The 15,205-nt window shown below is 44.5% G+C and overlaps 1 protein-coding gene across 6 annotated transcripts in view; it reads left to right on the plus strand.

Moving 5' to 3' along the window:
• BRDT (bromodomain testis associated) overlaps window positions 1-15,205 on the plus strand; it is a 2,808,714-nt gene that overhangs the window by 617,513 nt on the left and 2,175,996 nt on the right. For 4 of the 6 annotated variants that reach the window (XM_078646309.1, XM_078646320.1, XM_078646312.1 and 1 more), the window contains one exon: window positions 537-675. In XM_078646309.1, coding sequence (XP_078502435.1) covers window positions 537-675 — 139 coding nt within the window. The remainder of the gene's footprint in view (window positions 1-536; window positions 676-15,205) is intronic. The other 2 variants (XM_078646318.1, XM_078646317.1) reach the window with 1 other exon arrangement.

Raw genomic sequence — 15,205 nt, forward strand, 5'->3', positions numbered from 1 at the left:
TATCATATATTTTGTCTGGGATATGATCTTATGTATAAATCCTTATTTCTGAATGTTGCAGAAAAGCCATGTTTGTATGACTGTACCAAATGAAAATGGCAATAAAAAAACTTACTCAATTGGCACATTTATTTTTTAAGACAATTTTATCATGTTTTTGGGAGAGAGCACAAGCACTCTAGCAAAGGTTAGCAGTGTACGGAGTCCTAATTCCAACAAAAACTGGTTCAGCAGAGAAGACAAAGATCTGGGGGAGACCCCACAAAAAAGGCCAGGTCCAGGACATTGCCTGGCCATCAGTCAGAATTGTCCTTACTTTTTTGATGAACAGTCCATTATCAAAGCCTATGAATTATTGTCCATGTATAGTGTTTGTGTGTGTGTTTTATATGTATGTTTGCTGTCAGCCATGGCAGAATATGGATCCTTGCATACCACCTATACTAACCTAATTCCATCATTTCCATCATTTCATCATAACATCTAACCTAATTCCATTACAACATCTCAGTTTAAGCACATTCTCTTTTTGTCAGACAGGTGATGACATCGTCTTAATGGCACAAACATTAGAGAAGGTTTTTATGCAGAAATTGGCACACATGCCACAAAAAGAAGTAGAGATATCTGTGGTTGGAAACCGAGGAGTTAAAAGTAGAAAGGCATGTGGAGGAGGTAAGCTTGTTTTGGTATGATTTTTTTATTAAGCAGGAATATTGTTCTATAGGACAAAGGCAACGTGTCATTGTTTCAGAATCAGAAGTACTTTCATTCCAAAAAATATATTCTCATAGAAATGTTTACACACATTTCTCATTCATAAAAAAGGAGCAAAGATAAAAACGGACAATTTTAGTAAACTAAAACAATTCATGGTTGTATCCTTCCACCACCACTTCTTGTAGATTACACAATTTCAACTATATAAACGTTAAATATTTTCCTACCCAAATCCAATACAATCTACATTCCAAAGTCTCGCATGTGTTTAAAACCTTTCACAAAAAACGGAGAATTGATTAATGTAAGAACAGTTCATTCAGTCCCAATAGCATTTCAAAGTAACCAATAACAAACAGTACATTTCACCCCAATCAGGATTTACGGAGTGCAATCCGTCCTGTTTGACATTGTTTAACATGCTGCATTTATTTATGTATGGTAGATTTCTAAATTTGAAATCGCTTTAATCTCATCAGTCCTTATGTAAATAATGTTGCAATAAGTTGGGGATTGTAGAATATGTGAACCTATTTCTTAGATATGCATTTGCAGTTTATCAAGGGGCAAGAACCATAGCTACAACCAAAGTATTCTGCTAAATATCTGGTTTACCCACTTCAGTTTGTTAATGTGACCAACCTCCTACAATGTCTAATTATTGGATTCAATAAACCTATCAAAATAACTTGTAATAGCTTTCCTCATGAATTACAGAAAACACCACAGATTTACAGACAACAGATATAAATTCCATTGTAGTCCGTAGACTTTACCTACCATTGCAGCTGTAAGGTGTACCAGGTTCTGATTACGGATATAATGTATACAAGCACTTCCTCATTAGAATGTTGTTCTTTTCAGGACTTTAGAAATGTTTACTCATAGCTTTATCATTCTTATTAAAAAACTGATGTTAAGAGCCACACCTATAAACCTGAGGAAATATAAACTGCCCCGAGGTGTCTGGCGGTTGAGGTGGGAATTCTTTCTATTTCAGATCATTCTATGTTTCATATCAAAAAAGGTTCAGGACTTAACAAGACAGTGAAGAGCCATCAGCCGTGATTTTTATTTTTTAGGTTCAGCTTCAGATAGGTTTAGATCTCTAGCATGTCTCATGACTTCACAAACACAACATAAAGACACGGAGCTCCCTTAGGCATTGGCCTCCTGGTTGTCCATAACGTTTAGGGTATTAACCCAAAGTTTTTCTCAGATATGTACATCGTCTGCTGCAGGGCTGGCTTAAATTGGGATTTTGTACAAAGGAGTCTTTATAAGACTTTTCTTTGCATTGGCAGCATGACTTATTTTATTTTTTGTAAGTCTTAGCAGTTGTATTGTAATACTGCAGTATACTTGCGGACGTTGGCCGCATGATACTTTTGGCAACTGTTGCAATACTGCGGTGAAACCTTTCTACTCTTGTCATGTTCAGCTTTTTGCCTGTGCATGGTGGCTCCACTCTGAACGTCAGTGTGCCAGGAACACTTCTATTGCTCAGTCCTGGCAGTCTCTCTGCTCCTCTGAAATACAGAGCACTGGCCAGTCCCCACTGTTCATACGTACCAGCTCTTCTGGTGCTACCATCCCTCTGAACTTAAGAGCACTGCACTCTTATCTGCTTGTGTCACCTTCTTCCCTTTTCAGCTTCTGGGACCCAACGCATAATGCTACAACTCACCATGATCTTGCTGAGCAGCATGCTGGGATGCTATCATTTCACAGATGTACATAAATCCCAGTTCACTGTAGTCACCAATTTTCCAGAGTCCCCGAATGAAAGTGATCAGGATAGAGGACTCTTTCCCTCTCAATCTCTCTGCCTTTCTCTATCTCGAACTCACTTCCTCTCTCTGACTATCTCTACCTCTGGCTTTTTCCACCTATCCTACCTCCCCACTCTCTACGTTTAGATCTGCCTCTTTCTATACCTCACCTATTGCGTTATCATCACTCTCCCTTACCTTATTCACACCTCTTTGCACCTTTCTCTGTACTTCTGTCTATCTCCCTTTAATTTACAATTACCTTCATCTGTCTACTTTGCTTTTCCCTCTACCTTTCTCTTCTCTTTCAAACTCTTCTCGCTCTCCTTACCTTTCTGTTTTGGTGCACCTAACCTCTCCATCGCCAATCAAATTCCTGCCCTTCTCTCTGCCTCACTTTTTGTTTGCTTAAACTCACCTCCTCTCATACATATCCATCTATATTTCTCTACTGACTCTATTTATCATTATATATCCAACCAATCTCTGTGCATCCGGTATCTCCAAACTTTCTTATAACAAGAGCTGCCTATGTTCAGTGAAAATTATTCCGAGCTACTAATAGTAGTGGCATTGTAATAGTGACCACATCAGACGAGATTCCGTTAGTGGCTGCCGTATGCAAGATCACTAGCATTGATCATCTCCGTACATCAGGCAGGATTGCCAGCTGAAATGTAAAAAAGGCTTTATCAGTTTTTAATACCTCAACATAAGTATTATATAGCAGCGTGAACTGCAATGCCCCCAACACTAAGGTTATGATATTAGTAATAAATCTGCCCAACGCCACATGATTTATCACTCAAATATCAGCTTTAACCCCTTCGCTGCTCATGACGAGCTCAGCTCGTCATGCAGTACACTGGTCGTGTGCTTATGACGAGCTGAGCTCGTCATGAACAATGGGAATAAATAAGATCCAGCACAGGAGGAAAATCTCCATAGCATTGAAGGTGTTAAATGTGTATTGGAAATTTAGACATTTTTTCAACAAAAAATGAGTTCTGAAAATACACACGTTTTCAGCTCAAATACACAGTCAATTTTGGTATACATAATTATTCAATCAAGTAAAAACATCAATTTAGTACCCTGGACTGCACACAGGAGACAGTTACTTACTGGTGGGCGGAGGGCCACCAGTAAATCTTAGCTACTTGTTGGAGAATCCTGCTCTATCTAGATGGTGTCTCTACCTGATCTTTAACTCCCATCTCTTTCAGTGCCTCTCTCTACCTGTCTCACAACCTCACCTCTCGCTCTGACACCACCTCTAATTGAACTCTCCTTACCTCACACCTCCTATGCACTTCAGTGCTTGTTTTTTTGTTTTTCCTCCTATGTCTCTATTAACTTCAAATCCATTTCAGCCTCTTCTCTTTTTTGTGCACATCTGTTTTGCTCTCTATACCTCACCGTCTCTCTACCAGAGGTCTCGCACTATCTCTTATTTCTGTCTTCCTCATCTCTTAATCTCCTTTCGTTGTCACATTGCCTCAGTTCTCAGTTTACATTTGTTCGTGTTGTAAATAGATTAGATAGGCAGCAGGACACGTCGTCAGGTTATTAAGATAGATTTATTAATCCCATCCTCGTCGCCAAAATGTTGTAAATAGATTAGGTAGGCAGCAGGACACGTCTTAAGGTTATTAAGATAGATTTATTAAGTTAGCACAAGATATTACAGCAGAGCAGTAAACCTCACAGCTGACCAGACCATCAACTGCCAAGGCTGGAATCCTCACATACCAGATAGAACACTCTTAGGTACTATAGGTACTATGGGAGATTGGGAAGATAGAAACACTAAGAAAGGACTACTGACACCAAGTAGCCATATTAAATGAAGTACAAATATACAACAGTTCGCTACCTCACCTCCCCCTTTCTCCCACTGCCCCTGCTACCTCACCTCTGCTCCTTTCCTCCTTCTTGCTATTCCTCTTTTCTATCTTCACCGCCTTTTCAGTCTATATTTCAACTCGCCCTTTCTACCACATATCTCACTACTTTGTAGTCTTAATACATCTTTGTCTCACCTCACTACCTCTTTACCTCACACCTCCTATACTTCTCTCATTACCTCAGTTCTTTACCGCTACCTTTCTGACTACACCCCTCAACTCACCTGTCTCAATACCTCAAGCATCAGTATAACACAATCCTCTTCCTCCCTCTATATTTCCTTCACCCTAGTAACTTCCTATCTCACTTTTAACAGTTTACCTGTCGGGGACATCTTAAGGATATTGGGGGCCCTGGGCTAAACGTATTTTTGGGGCAGCTGTTCTAACAACGTTTATTTAATTTAAAATCGGTTATGCCCTCTTTGGCAGAGTCATTGAATGCACCTGCGCACTCGTCCAAATTCTAAATGTTTACATCTAATATTCAGGGGTAGTAACAATATTGTAAAACAGCAGCAGATCACTAATATCACTGCAGATAATCGCTGTGACATCCTCCCATTTCTCTTGAGAGTTCGGGTTTTGTTCTAAAAGAAACTTTTTTTTATTATGTATGTAGCATAAAACATAAATGTTCGAGGCATGTGGGCTGCTGAATTCATAGCATAGATCGCCGCCTAGTGTTGGGTCCGGATGATTGCACATTGTTGTCCTGGAAGAGTCTTCGAAGTATCACGAGATAGGTGGCTCCTCCCCTGGACTACAGTGTGCATGGGCATCGACTCCATTCCTAGATTGTTTTTTTCCGCCATTGGGTTCGGATGTATATTCGATATCTCCAGTTCGGAATCGATATAGACTTTTCTTAAGGCCCGAAGGCCTTTTTCCTATACCGTCGGTATTGTCTTGCGTTTGGTGCCCAGCTCTGTTCCGGCTCAGTTCCTGAGTCGGACATCCAGAGGAGTCGCGTGGCTCTTTGGTGCTCGAGGCCCAGTCAACGCAACCAGACTTTCGACAACATCATGGAACGGAGCCCGTTCAAGGAATGTCCCGTGTGCGAATCGAAGTATCCCCACATCGACGTCCACCCGGTGTGCAACAAGTGCCTCTCGCCGGATCACGATGAAGCCAACTGTATGGCTTGTTCCCGTTTTCGATCCAAGAAAACAATTCGACTTCGGAGCGTGGCGCGCATGGAGGCCCAGCAGTCTGCCCCGGCACCGGTGGACATTTTCGAGAGGGACGAAGCAGGCGAGCCAGAAGATCAAGAGCCGATTTCAACTCCAGCGGAGGAGATCGACTACTACGACGCAGACGTCGAAGTGCTCGATACAGAGGAAGTCGTCGACGAGGTAGGAGACGACAATGAGGCCTATGGGGCCACGGAAGATAGCTCAGGCGAAGAGCTATGCCCCGTTAGAACAATAACTAAGGCTCAGGTCGAGGGATCGGCTCATGGCCTTACCCAAGACCTCACAGTGAAGGTATCAACCTAGGCAGTAATAAGGAGCTTGCCCACGTAATAGTGGTAGGACAAGGACAACCCACTTCCAGTTAAAGGCAATTTTTATTAAACATAAGTCAAAAAGAACATAATTACAATTATACAGTCAAAAAGCATGTGGACCATGCATGTGTAGTACAACAAATTCCAAATTAGAATTGAAAAATTATAGAGCAAATTACTTAAAAATAAATTACATAGAATAACAATAATTCATAAAAAACACATATAAACTCTCTATAAAAACATATGAGTGTTTTGTTGACGCGCGTTTCGGCGGACAGCGCCTTCTTCAAGACAGAAACTCAAATACCTAAAATTAAAATCACAATTAGTGACAAGGAATAAAAATTATTTCCCCTTAAAAAGCTATAGAAACGATACATAATACACAAGAAAAATTTAAACAGTCATGAATTCATAAATACAATGCACTGTAATAGGAAGTGGGGAGGAGGTAGTACTGTATATTTAACAAGCAATCCCAAATATGGGGAATCAAAAGGAAGCCTCGGTGCTCAAGGTAGACGGAAATAGGGGAAAACTGAAAATTACATAGCAAGGATAAATTGTCCAAAGGCACAGTCTATGATCACTTGTCCTTAGAATGGTAAAAGCATAAAGGCCAGAGTGGAAAGAGAACAGGATAGGCACAAGGAAAACCTAAACTGATATCTTATATTTTATGATAAGCTGGCCTATCTCTTGATGTGGATACTACATCAGGCTTACATGTCTGGAGAAATGGAGTGCAAGACATGAACCGTATTATGAACAAAAGATAACATGCCTACCTATTGTGTAACTTCCAAACCGTCAAAACTAAAGATGCTTAGAGACACGGTATGGAGCGTACTCTGGTTAAAAGGCTGCAGTAACGGATTAGGGAGCTGTAATTAACACAATGATAGCGAGTGTAAAAAAGAGGTAAACCAACTAATAATCCTCTTAAGGTCAATAGTCGTATATATAATATGATTTGCATACCTTGTAGAGATGGACGTGTCCGTGAACCTTGATAGCGGTTGAGCAGAAGTCACACTCCGGCGTAAATGCGATAAAAACAGTCAGGGCAGCAATTCGTCCTGAAGAGACAACCACAACGATTGAGTGGAACGCTAAGCGATGTGTCTTAACAGAATCTAATTAAGATGCATACTGGAAAAGATCAATGTGCCAGACGAAAGAGGTGGCGAAAGTATCCGGAAGAAACGAGAGGTGTTTTGGATATTCTCCATGAACACGTTCCGTTCAGGCCTCAATAGCGAAATTCCATGGGAAAACGCTATCACATAAATTGGGCTGATGTGGGTAGTAATTTTGGTTACCCCCTTTTGCCTCCATAGTATCCTGCGCCTTTGCAGCATTTTATTTCCGTACAGCACGTATTTTTGCTCTTTCTCTAACATGTCCACCAGCCAGTCATTCCATGTCCCTTACATTCTCCGTTTCTCATCCCAGTTTTCCAACCAGGGCCTTGTCTTTTCTTATTCATTCGTTGCGTTTAAACCACCGTTCATTTCAGTCTCTTGCCCGGTTTGAGGTTTCATTTTCATCTTAATTATTAATTACATACTTTTCTCTTGCTTACCTTCCTCCTATCTGTTTTATCTTCTTTCTTTCTTTATTTTTCTTATTTTTATTATTAAGTATCAGACTTTGCTCCCCAGTTATCAGTCTCGTGGCAATCGTCGCCCCTTAGGCTTTCTTTCATGTCCACTATCATGAACTCCTTTATCCCAGTGATAGCAGTAATTGTGCATCTGCTAGTCCACCTTCTAGCTTCATTACCTAAATACTCGCTAGTGTCAGGTGACCCAATTTGAACATTTACACCTGTATATATAGGTGTGGGCTAATCGTACAGGCCGTTTGAGTGCATTTGGCTATTTCCAAAGCACGTTGCCAACCCGCCTCCACACGCAAGGACGCTGCGCGTCTTCAGGTATGTTGAGATCCTCTTCTGGCTTAGCGCGACTGAGACCGTTGAGCCTTCCGTTCTTTTGTACTAATCTGGCGGCCTTTCTCTCCCCTTTCCGCCCTAGGACTGGACCGTTAATCTACATACCTGATTCCAGTAGAGTTCGGCCAGATCCAATTTGAACGAACTAATTATCCATCGCAAGGTATGCCTTGCATGCTCGTTCTGCAACTGAGGGTTGATTATTGATGCACCTCTGTGTTTGTGTATTTTTTTCTTAACACGCATACAGTGCGCCTTCACAAATAACTTTCCTGTTTTTGTTTTTTAGTAATTGCCTACATCCTGATATTTTGAAGCCAGAATATTCGTCTGGCACAGAACCCCATTTAAAGGAACATCCGCGCTATTATTAGGTATGGCGTTTGTGTGAGGTTTCATCAGTATATATACAATGTATCACGTGCAACAGTGCTCTCTTTACACCGCCAGACAAATGTAGAAGAATTAAATGCGTTATTTATTTTTCTAGCACCATCCTGCTTCAAGCTGAAACGCCGACAATTTTGTCCGTTCATTAGGTGGAGGCGTGGCACTTTTAGCTATTAATTCAGGTATTGCCTGGTTCCGTGTTAATCAACTTATCCTTGCATCTTAATTAGATTCTGTTGACACATCGCTTAGCGTTCCACTCAATCGTTGTGGTTGTCTCTTCAGGACGAATTGCTGCCCTGACTGTTTTTATCGCATTTACGCCTGAGTGTGACTTCTGCTCAACCGCTATCAAGGTTCACGGACACGTCCATCTCTACAAGGTATGCAAATCATATTATATATATGACTATTGACCTTAAGAGGATTATTAGTTGGTTTACCTCTTTTTTACACTTGCTATCATTGTGTTAATTACAGCTCCCTAATCCGTTACTGCAGCCTTTTAACCAGAGTACGCTCCATACCGTGTCTCTAAGCATCTTTAGTTTTGACGGTTTGGAAGTTACACAATAGGTAGGCATGTTATCTACAGCAGTTGATCCACTCAAAAATTAAAGTATTAAGCTCTTTTCTGAAACCATGCTATTCTGGTTTCCCACAGCTCCTTTTTCTAAGAATCACTACATCCCAGCATCATTCCACTTTACCAAGAAGTTTATTCCATCATCTCAAACGTGTACTTATTTAAAGTAGCATATTGGTGCTGTAACTCACACAGCTATTGAAAGTGACATCTACAGAGTTTTGTAGCCTGGAAGTAAGTATACCCCCTTTTAATCCTTGTATTTTTCAGGCGTTATAGAAGAATAATAGAACAAAAAAACTTTTGTTCATAATACGGTTCATGTCTTGCTCTCCATTTCTCCAGACATGTAAGCCTGATGTAGTATCCACATCAAGAGATAGGCCAGCTTATCATAAAAATATAAGATATCAGTTTAGGTTTTCCTTGTTCCTATCCTGTTCTCTTTCCACTCTGGCCTTTATGCTTTTACCATTCTAAGGACAAGTGATCATAGACTGTGCCTTTGGACAATTTATCCTTGCTATGTAATTTTCAGTTTACCCCTATTTCCGTCTACCTTGAGCACCGAGGCTTCCTTTTGATTCCCCATATTTGCGATTGCTTGTTAAATATACAGGACAACCTCCTCCCCACTTCCTATTACACTGCATTGTATTTATGAATTCATGACTGTTTAAATTTTTCTTGTGTATTATGTATCGTTTCTATTGCTTTTTAAGGGGAAATAATTTTTATTCCTTGTCACTAATTGTGATTTTAATTTTAGGTATTTGAGTTTGTCTTGAAGAAGGCGCTGGCCGCCGAAACGCGCGTCGACAAAACACTCATATGTTTTTATAGAGAGTTTATATGTGTTTTTTATGAATTATTGTTATTCTATGTCATTTATTTTTAAGTAATTTGCTCTATAATTTTTCAATTCTAATTTGGAATTTGTTGTACTACACATGCATGGTCCACATGCTTTTTGACTTTATAATTGTAATTATGTTCTTTTTGACTTATGTTTAATAAAAATTGCCTTTAACTGGAAGTGGGTTGTCCTTGTCCTACCACTATTACGTGGGCAAGCTCCTTATTACTGCCTAGGTTGATACCTTCACTGTGTTTTTCCCTGACCTAGGGTTTTTTTTGCCATCCATCCATCCAGGGGACCCTTGTTTTCTACAAGCTTAGCCAAGACCTTACACCCAGATCCACGGGCCCAGCTACGGACACTTCTACGGAGCCGCCGGTGGTCAAACCGAAAGTGAAAGCTTCGGTGTCGACGAAAATGAAAGTGATGGAGACGCCGTCGAAACAGAAGACGTCTATCCCTCTGGCCGCCTCCTCGTCTTCCGACATGTCGGGGCAGCCGAAGCCGAAGAAGGCTGTCGACCCGGTGAAGTCGACCAAGGGCGTTGAGCCGAAGTCGGTCAAGGGCGTCGAGCCCAAATCGCTCAAGGGCGTCGAGCTGAAGACTGGGGCGCCGAAACCAATTGTCAAGGCCGCCGACCCGAAGCCGTCGGCGCCGAAGGCCGTCGACACAGTAGAAGGACATGGCACACCTAAGAGGGCTGATCCCGCGCATCGGCCAGAGAAAGGCAAGACTTCGACGCTCGAGTCTGCACACGCTGGTGGACCGAGGCCGTCTGTCGGATCGACGAAACCGTCCGCATCCTTCACAAAGCAGGTGTCGGACTCATTGCAATGCATTAGGAACAAGGCTTCTGCGGTCGATCCGAAGGATGCTTCCACCCCGAAGCAAGTTGGCAAAACGCCAAAGTCCTCGGCGCCACTCCTGTTCACGTTACCGCCGAAGGTGGCACCGAAGGCGTTCGCACCAAGGCCGGTCGACGACGCGCCCGTGCAGGTGTCTACGGGGTCGAAGCCTTCTCAGCCACTTGGGAGCTCAAAGCATCGACAACCCCTGATGGAGGAGCAGTCGGGAACACTTTATCGACGCCGACACCGGTAAACTTACCCTCTACAAAAGAAAGATCACGGCGGCTCAGCCTATGGAGTCCTACAGATTCCTTTGAAGCGCAAAAAGCCTTCTACGGATTCCCCGGTTCTGGTTGAGCCAATTGCTCCATGGACTCTAACAGTTGCTACACCTTCACCCACTTATTCAGATGTGGAGGCTGGGGAAGGTGATGATGAGGAGTATAACTTCCCTGCAAACACTGATCCTGAGGATCACCAGGACTCTTGGGCAGATGCAGGGGACCCAGGGGATCAGCACACTGCCCCGGACACTCTGGTGTATAATGTCAAGACATCTCCTACTGAGGATTCTGCAGCATTTAATGCTCTAATTGAGAGAGCGGCTAAAAACCACAACGTCCAGCTGCATGCTGACCCTATTAAAGTGGACTTCCTCTTTGATACCTTTTCCGCAGCAGAAAAGACTGTCAAAACTCTCCCAATGGGAGGAGGAGCTACGCTACGATCCAAGATGGCTGCTTAAGCTCCCGGCTCCGTTGACCTCTGCCGGCAGCTCGCATATCCTGTCATTTATCCTTTACCTACGCCGGACTCCCGTGTGTATGAAGCTCGCCTGATACCGGTGGTGCACTCCCGGACTCCCTAACATACTGGGTGGCGGAGTTATGTCGTGTTCCATTTTCGGCCTACTCCAGGGCTGAAGCCGGGACCTCGATTTCTAGCCCATCCGGGCTGGAATTGATCAACAGCGGCTGTGGAACCAGTGTTTCGTCCGGTCTTCCGTACTCGGATCTTTTTCTGCATCTCCGATCTGCAATCCAGTTACCAGCTGGCACTGAGGACTCGGTCTCGTGACACAGGGTGTGCATCGTGCGCCGCGGTCGGGGGCCGCTCGTCCGGAGACCCTGCTGGGGACGGCGGTGTTGAAGGGGTGGCCCCCGCGGTCGGCGAAGGTGTCGTGATCACCAGCTGAGGGGGCGCCTGCTGTTGCCATTGGCTTCGTGTGTGCCTGGAGCCTCGGAAGTGAGTCTGGGGCTCGAGTCCTGCTTCGTCTCTTTGGGGGGGGAGATGGAGAGGACAGATGGCGCACCATCGTTGAGGTCCGTGATGGCCGCCATTGGGGCGCTCCACTCCCAATTCACAGTCACGTATGACCGAATGTCAGAAACGCTGGGAAATATCTGCTTGCGACCGGACGATGATGCTGCGATACGATCAGCATTCTGTGGTTCCAGTGGAAGATTTGGCCTACTGTTCTGAGGTTCCCGCGCGGCAGCCTGACTCAGCTCACGTCGATGATTTTGGCCTTGTGAATGTTGCACCTAAGACCGTAGTTAGCTTTCCCGGTATGACTCCTGATCGGCGAAACATCGTTGCCGAAGGTTTTGATCGCCAAGAACAGCTCTTTGGTGACCGTCGGAGAGGTTTGCTTATCTCCTTCATCTTTCCCCGTTGGTCCTGTGGATGCCGTCATCTTGTATCCTGTCCTCGGTCCGATTCAGCTGCTTGGAACTGCTATGGACGTTTCGATTACCACATAAATACTGTGGTTTGGGTGGCATGGGTTTTCATAAAGAATCGCACTGGTCAGGGCTGACTTCATCTTGTATCCTGCCCTAGATCCGATGCCACTGCTTTGTATTATCTGGGACGCTTCGCTTCCTGCGAGATTGCTGGCTTTGGCGACGTAGATTATCGTGAAGAACCGAACTGTCATGGTTGTCTTTGACTTTTGGGGTTAGCTACGCTTTGTGCTCTATGCCAGGATTGTACCGTGTATCTCACTGGGAGTCGGGTGGTTTTGGTTGAGGTCCTCCCCATATTGGTGCTTAATACTTGCTTTTAATAATGGACAATATGTTTTGGGGAGGTCGCTAATGGTGGGGGGTATAGGTGGCCGGGAGTATGTTTGTTTTTCTCCTCCTCCGCTTTCTTTATTTCCCTTCTTTGGGGTGTTCCGGGGCGACAGGCACGCTGTTAGTGGGGTAGGCCGTAGCCATTACAGGGGTGCAGGGTGGCGGGTGTTGGGGGGGTTTGTTATTTTAGTTTGTTTTGTTCTATGGTCCCCTTTCTTTTTTTCCTCTTCTTTGGGTAGGGTTTTTCCTTCCTTACAGTAGGGTTGGCTGTCTCCTTATCCTTTTTTCTTTCTCTGTTTGGCGTCTATACTTGCCTATACCTTACTGTCTCCGGAGGGTGGGTTTTAGGGAGGGTGTGCTCGCTAATCGCTTGTTATTACATTGTTTTTTATTCCTCGTCAGCCTCGGCGGGCATAGTGTGCCCAAGGTTCATATTGCTCATCACCTGGATTTGTTTGCACTGTGGGGTACCTCCCCCTCATCTCTATTTAACTTCATGTTATGGTGTGACGCCACCGATAGTACAGCCACTTCTGTTTCTTTATAACTTTAAAATTAAACCTTTGATATCCTGCTGCGCCGAGGCATATACAATCACATGCTGTATCTGTATTGTCGACATTATTTGGTCGTATATACATGCATGATTTCTGACCTGATTCCTGTGTTTGCGGCCGGCCTCTGTGGTTGTAGGCCTGCGCTTGTCATACTTTGATTAACTCAATAAAGGTTTAAAAAAAAAAAATAAAAAAAAAAAAACTCTCCCAATGCTAAAAGGGGTTCTGAAACATGCTGCAGACATTTTTAAAGAACCCACACGTGCCAGGGCTATCAACCCTAGGATTGAAAAAAAGTATAAGCCGGCACCTGGCGACCCTACCTACATCAAGGGCCAGTTGCCATTGGACTCTCTGGTTGTTTCTAATGCCCGGGAGAGGGCAAATTCACAGACCACTGGTGATGCTCCTCCCCCTGACAAGGAATCTAAAGTGCTAGAAGCATCAGGGAAGAGGGTGGCGGCTCAAGCGGCCAATATCTGGCGTATTTCAAACACTCAGGCACTCTTGGCCAGATATGACAGGGCACACTATGATACACTAGAGACCCTGTTACAACATCTGCCAGATCAGTATAAAGAGGCAGCGGAGATGCTCATTCAAGAAGGGAAGCTCATCTCCAACGCTTCTATTAAATGTGCCCTGGACGTGGCGGACACCGAGGCAAGGGCCATTAACACAAGTGTCATGTTGCGACGTCAGGCCTGGCTCAGAATCTCCGGGTTCAAGCCGGAGATCCAAACCCCCATCCTCAATCAGCCTGTAAACCCCGATAGATTATTTGGTCCTGAGGTGGATACCACCCTGGAAAAAATAAAGGATACCGAGACTGCAAAGTCCATGGGGGCGCTCCAGTCCCAACAGTTTCGGGGAAATACTTTTCGTCGCTCAAGCAATAGAGGTGTTTCCAGAGGCCAGATGTCCCAGCAAACGCAATACACTAAAGGTGGGGCGCAGTCCTCTTACACCAAGCAGAGTAGAGGCGGCTATCGGGGCAACAGCGCCAAGGGCAGAGGTTGTGGAAACAACAACTCCCGCTCCTCCGCCACCAACAAACAGTGACGCCTTGTCACTGCCCCCGACCACACAACACCTGTCGGGGGGAGACTCCAGCAGTTCCTGCCAGTCTGGAAATCCATCACCACAGACAGGTGGGTCAGAAAACGTATCCAGTACGGTTATTGTCTGGAGTTAACATCCACTCCACCCAACTTGCCACCAAAACGCCGTCCTATGTCCACAGAGCATTTGCACTTATTGCAGCAGGAGGTACTCGTCATGCTGCAAAAAGGGGCAATCGAGCTCGTGCCGGTGGAGGAAGAAGGCACAGGAGTGTACTCCCTGTACTTCTTAATCCCGAAAAAGGACGGGTCCCTCAGACCCATACTGGACCTCAGGCCCCTAAACCAGTATATTCTCTCAGAACATTTTCACATGCTGACGCTGCAGCAAGTTCTTCCATTGCTCAATCAGGGAGACTTCCTCGCAACCTTGGATCTCAAGGATGCATATTTTCACATCCCACTACATCCATCACACAGAAAATACCTCAGATTCACCATTCAGAATCAGCATTATCAATTCAAGGTCCTCCCTTTCGGGGTGACCACAGCGCCCAGAGTGTTCACAAAATGCCTGGCGACAGTGGCTGCGCACCTCAGGAGGCAGAACGTTCACGTCTACCCTTATCTGGACGACTGGCTTGTCCAAGCAAAGTCGGCCCAGCAGTGCGCTGCCAACATGTCCCACACCATTCACCTTCTTCACGATCTGGGATTCTCACTGAATTACCCAAAGTCGCACCTTCAGCCAGCCCATGTGCGGCAGTATCTGGGCGCGACAATAGATACTCTGGCAGCCACAGCTCGGCCAAATTCTGTGAGGATCGACCGCATTCAGTCACTGATCCACAAGTTCAGACTGCAACACTCGCTTCCAGCACGAGTGTTCATGCAGTTGATAGGCATGATGGCCTCCTGCATCTTCATAGTCCCGCACGCGAGGCTACATATGCGTCC

The sequence above is a fragment of the Lissotriton helveticus genome, chromosome 1_1, assembly GCF_964261635.1.
Source record: "Lissotriton helveticus chromosome 1_1, aLisHel1.1, whole genome shotgun sequence".
NCBI lineage: Eukaryota > Metazoa > Chordata > Amphibia > Caudata > Salamandridae > Lissotriton > Lissotriton helveticus.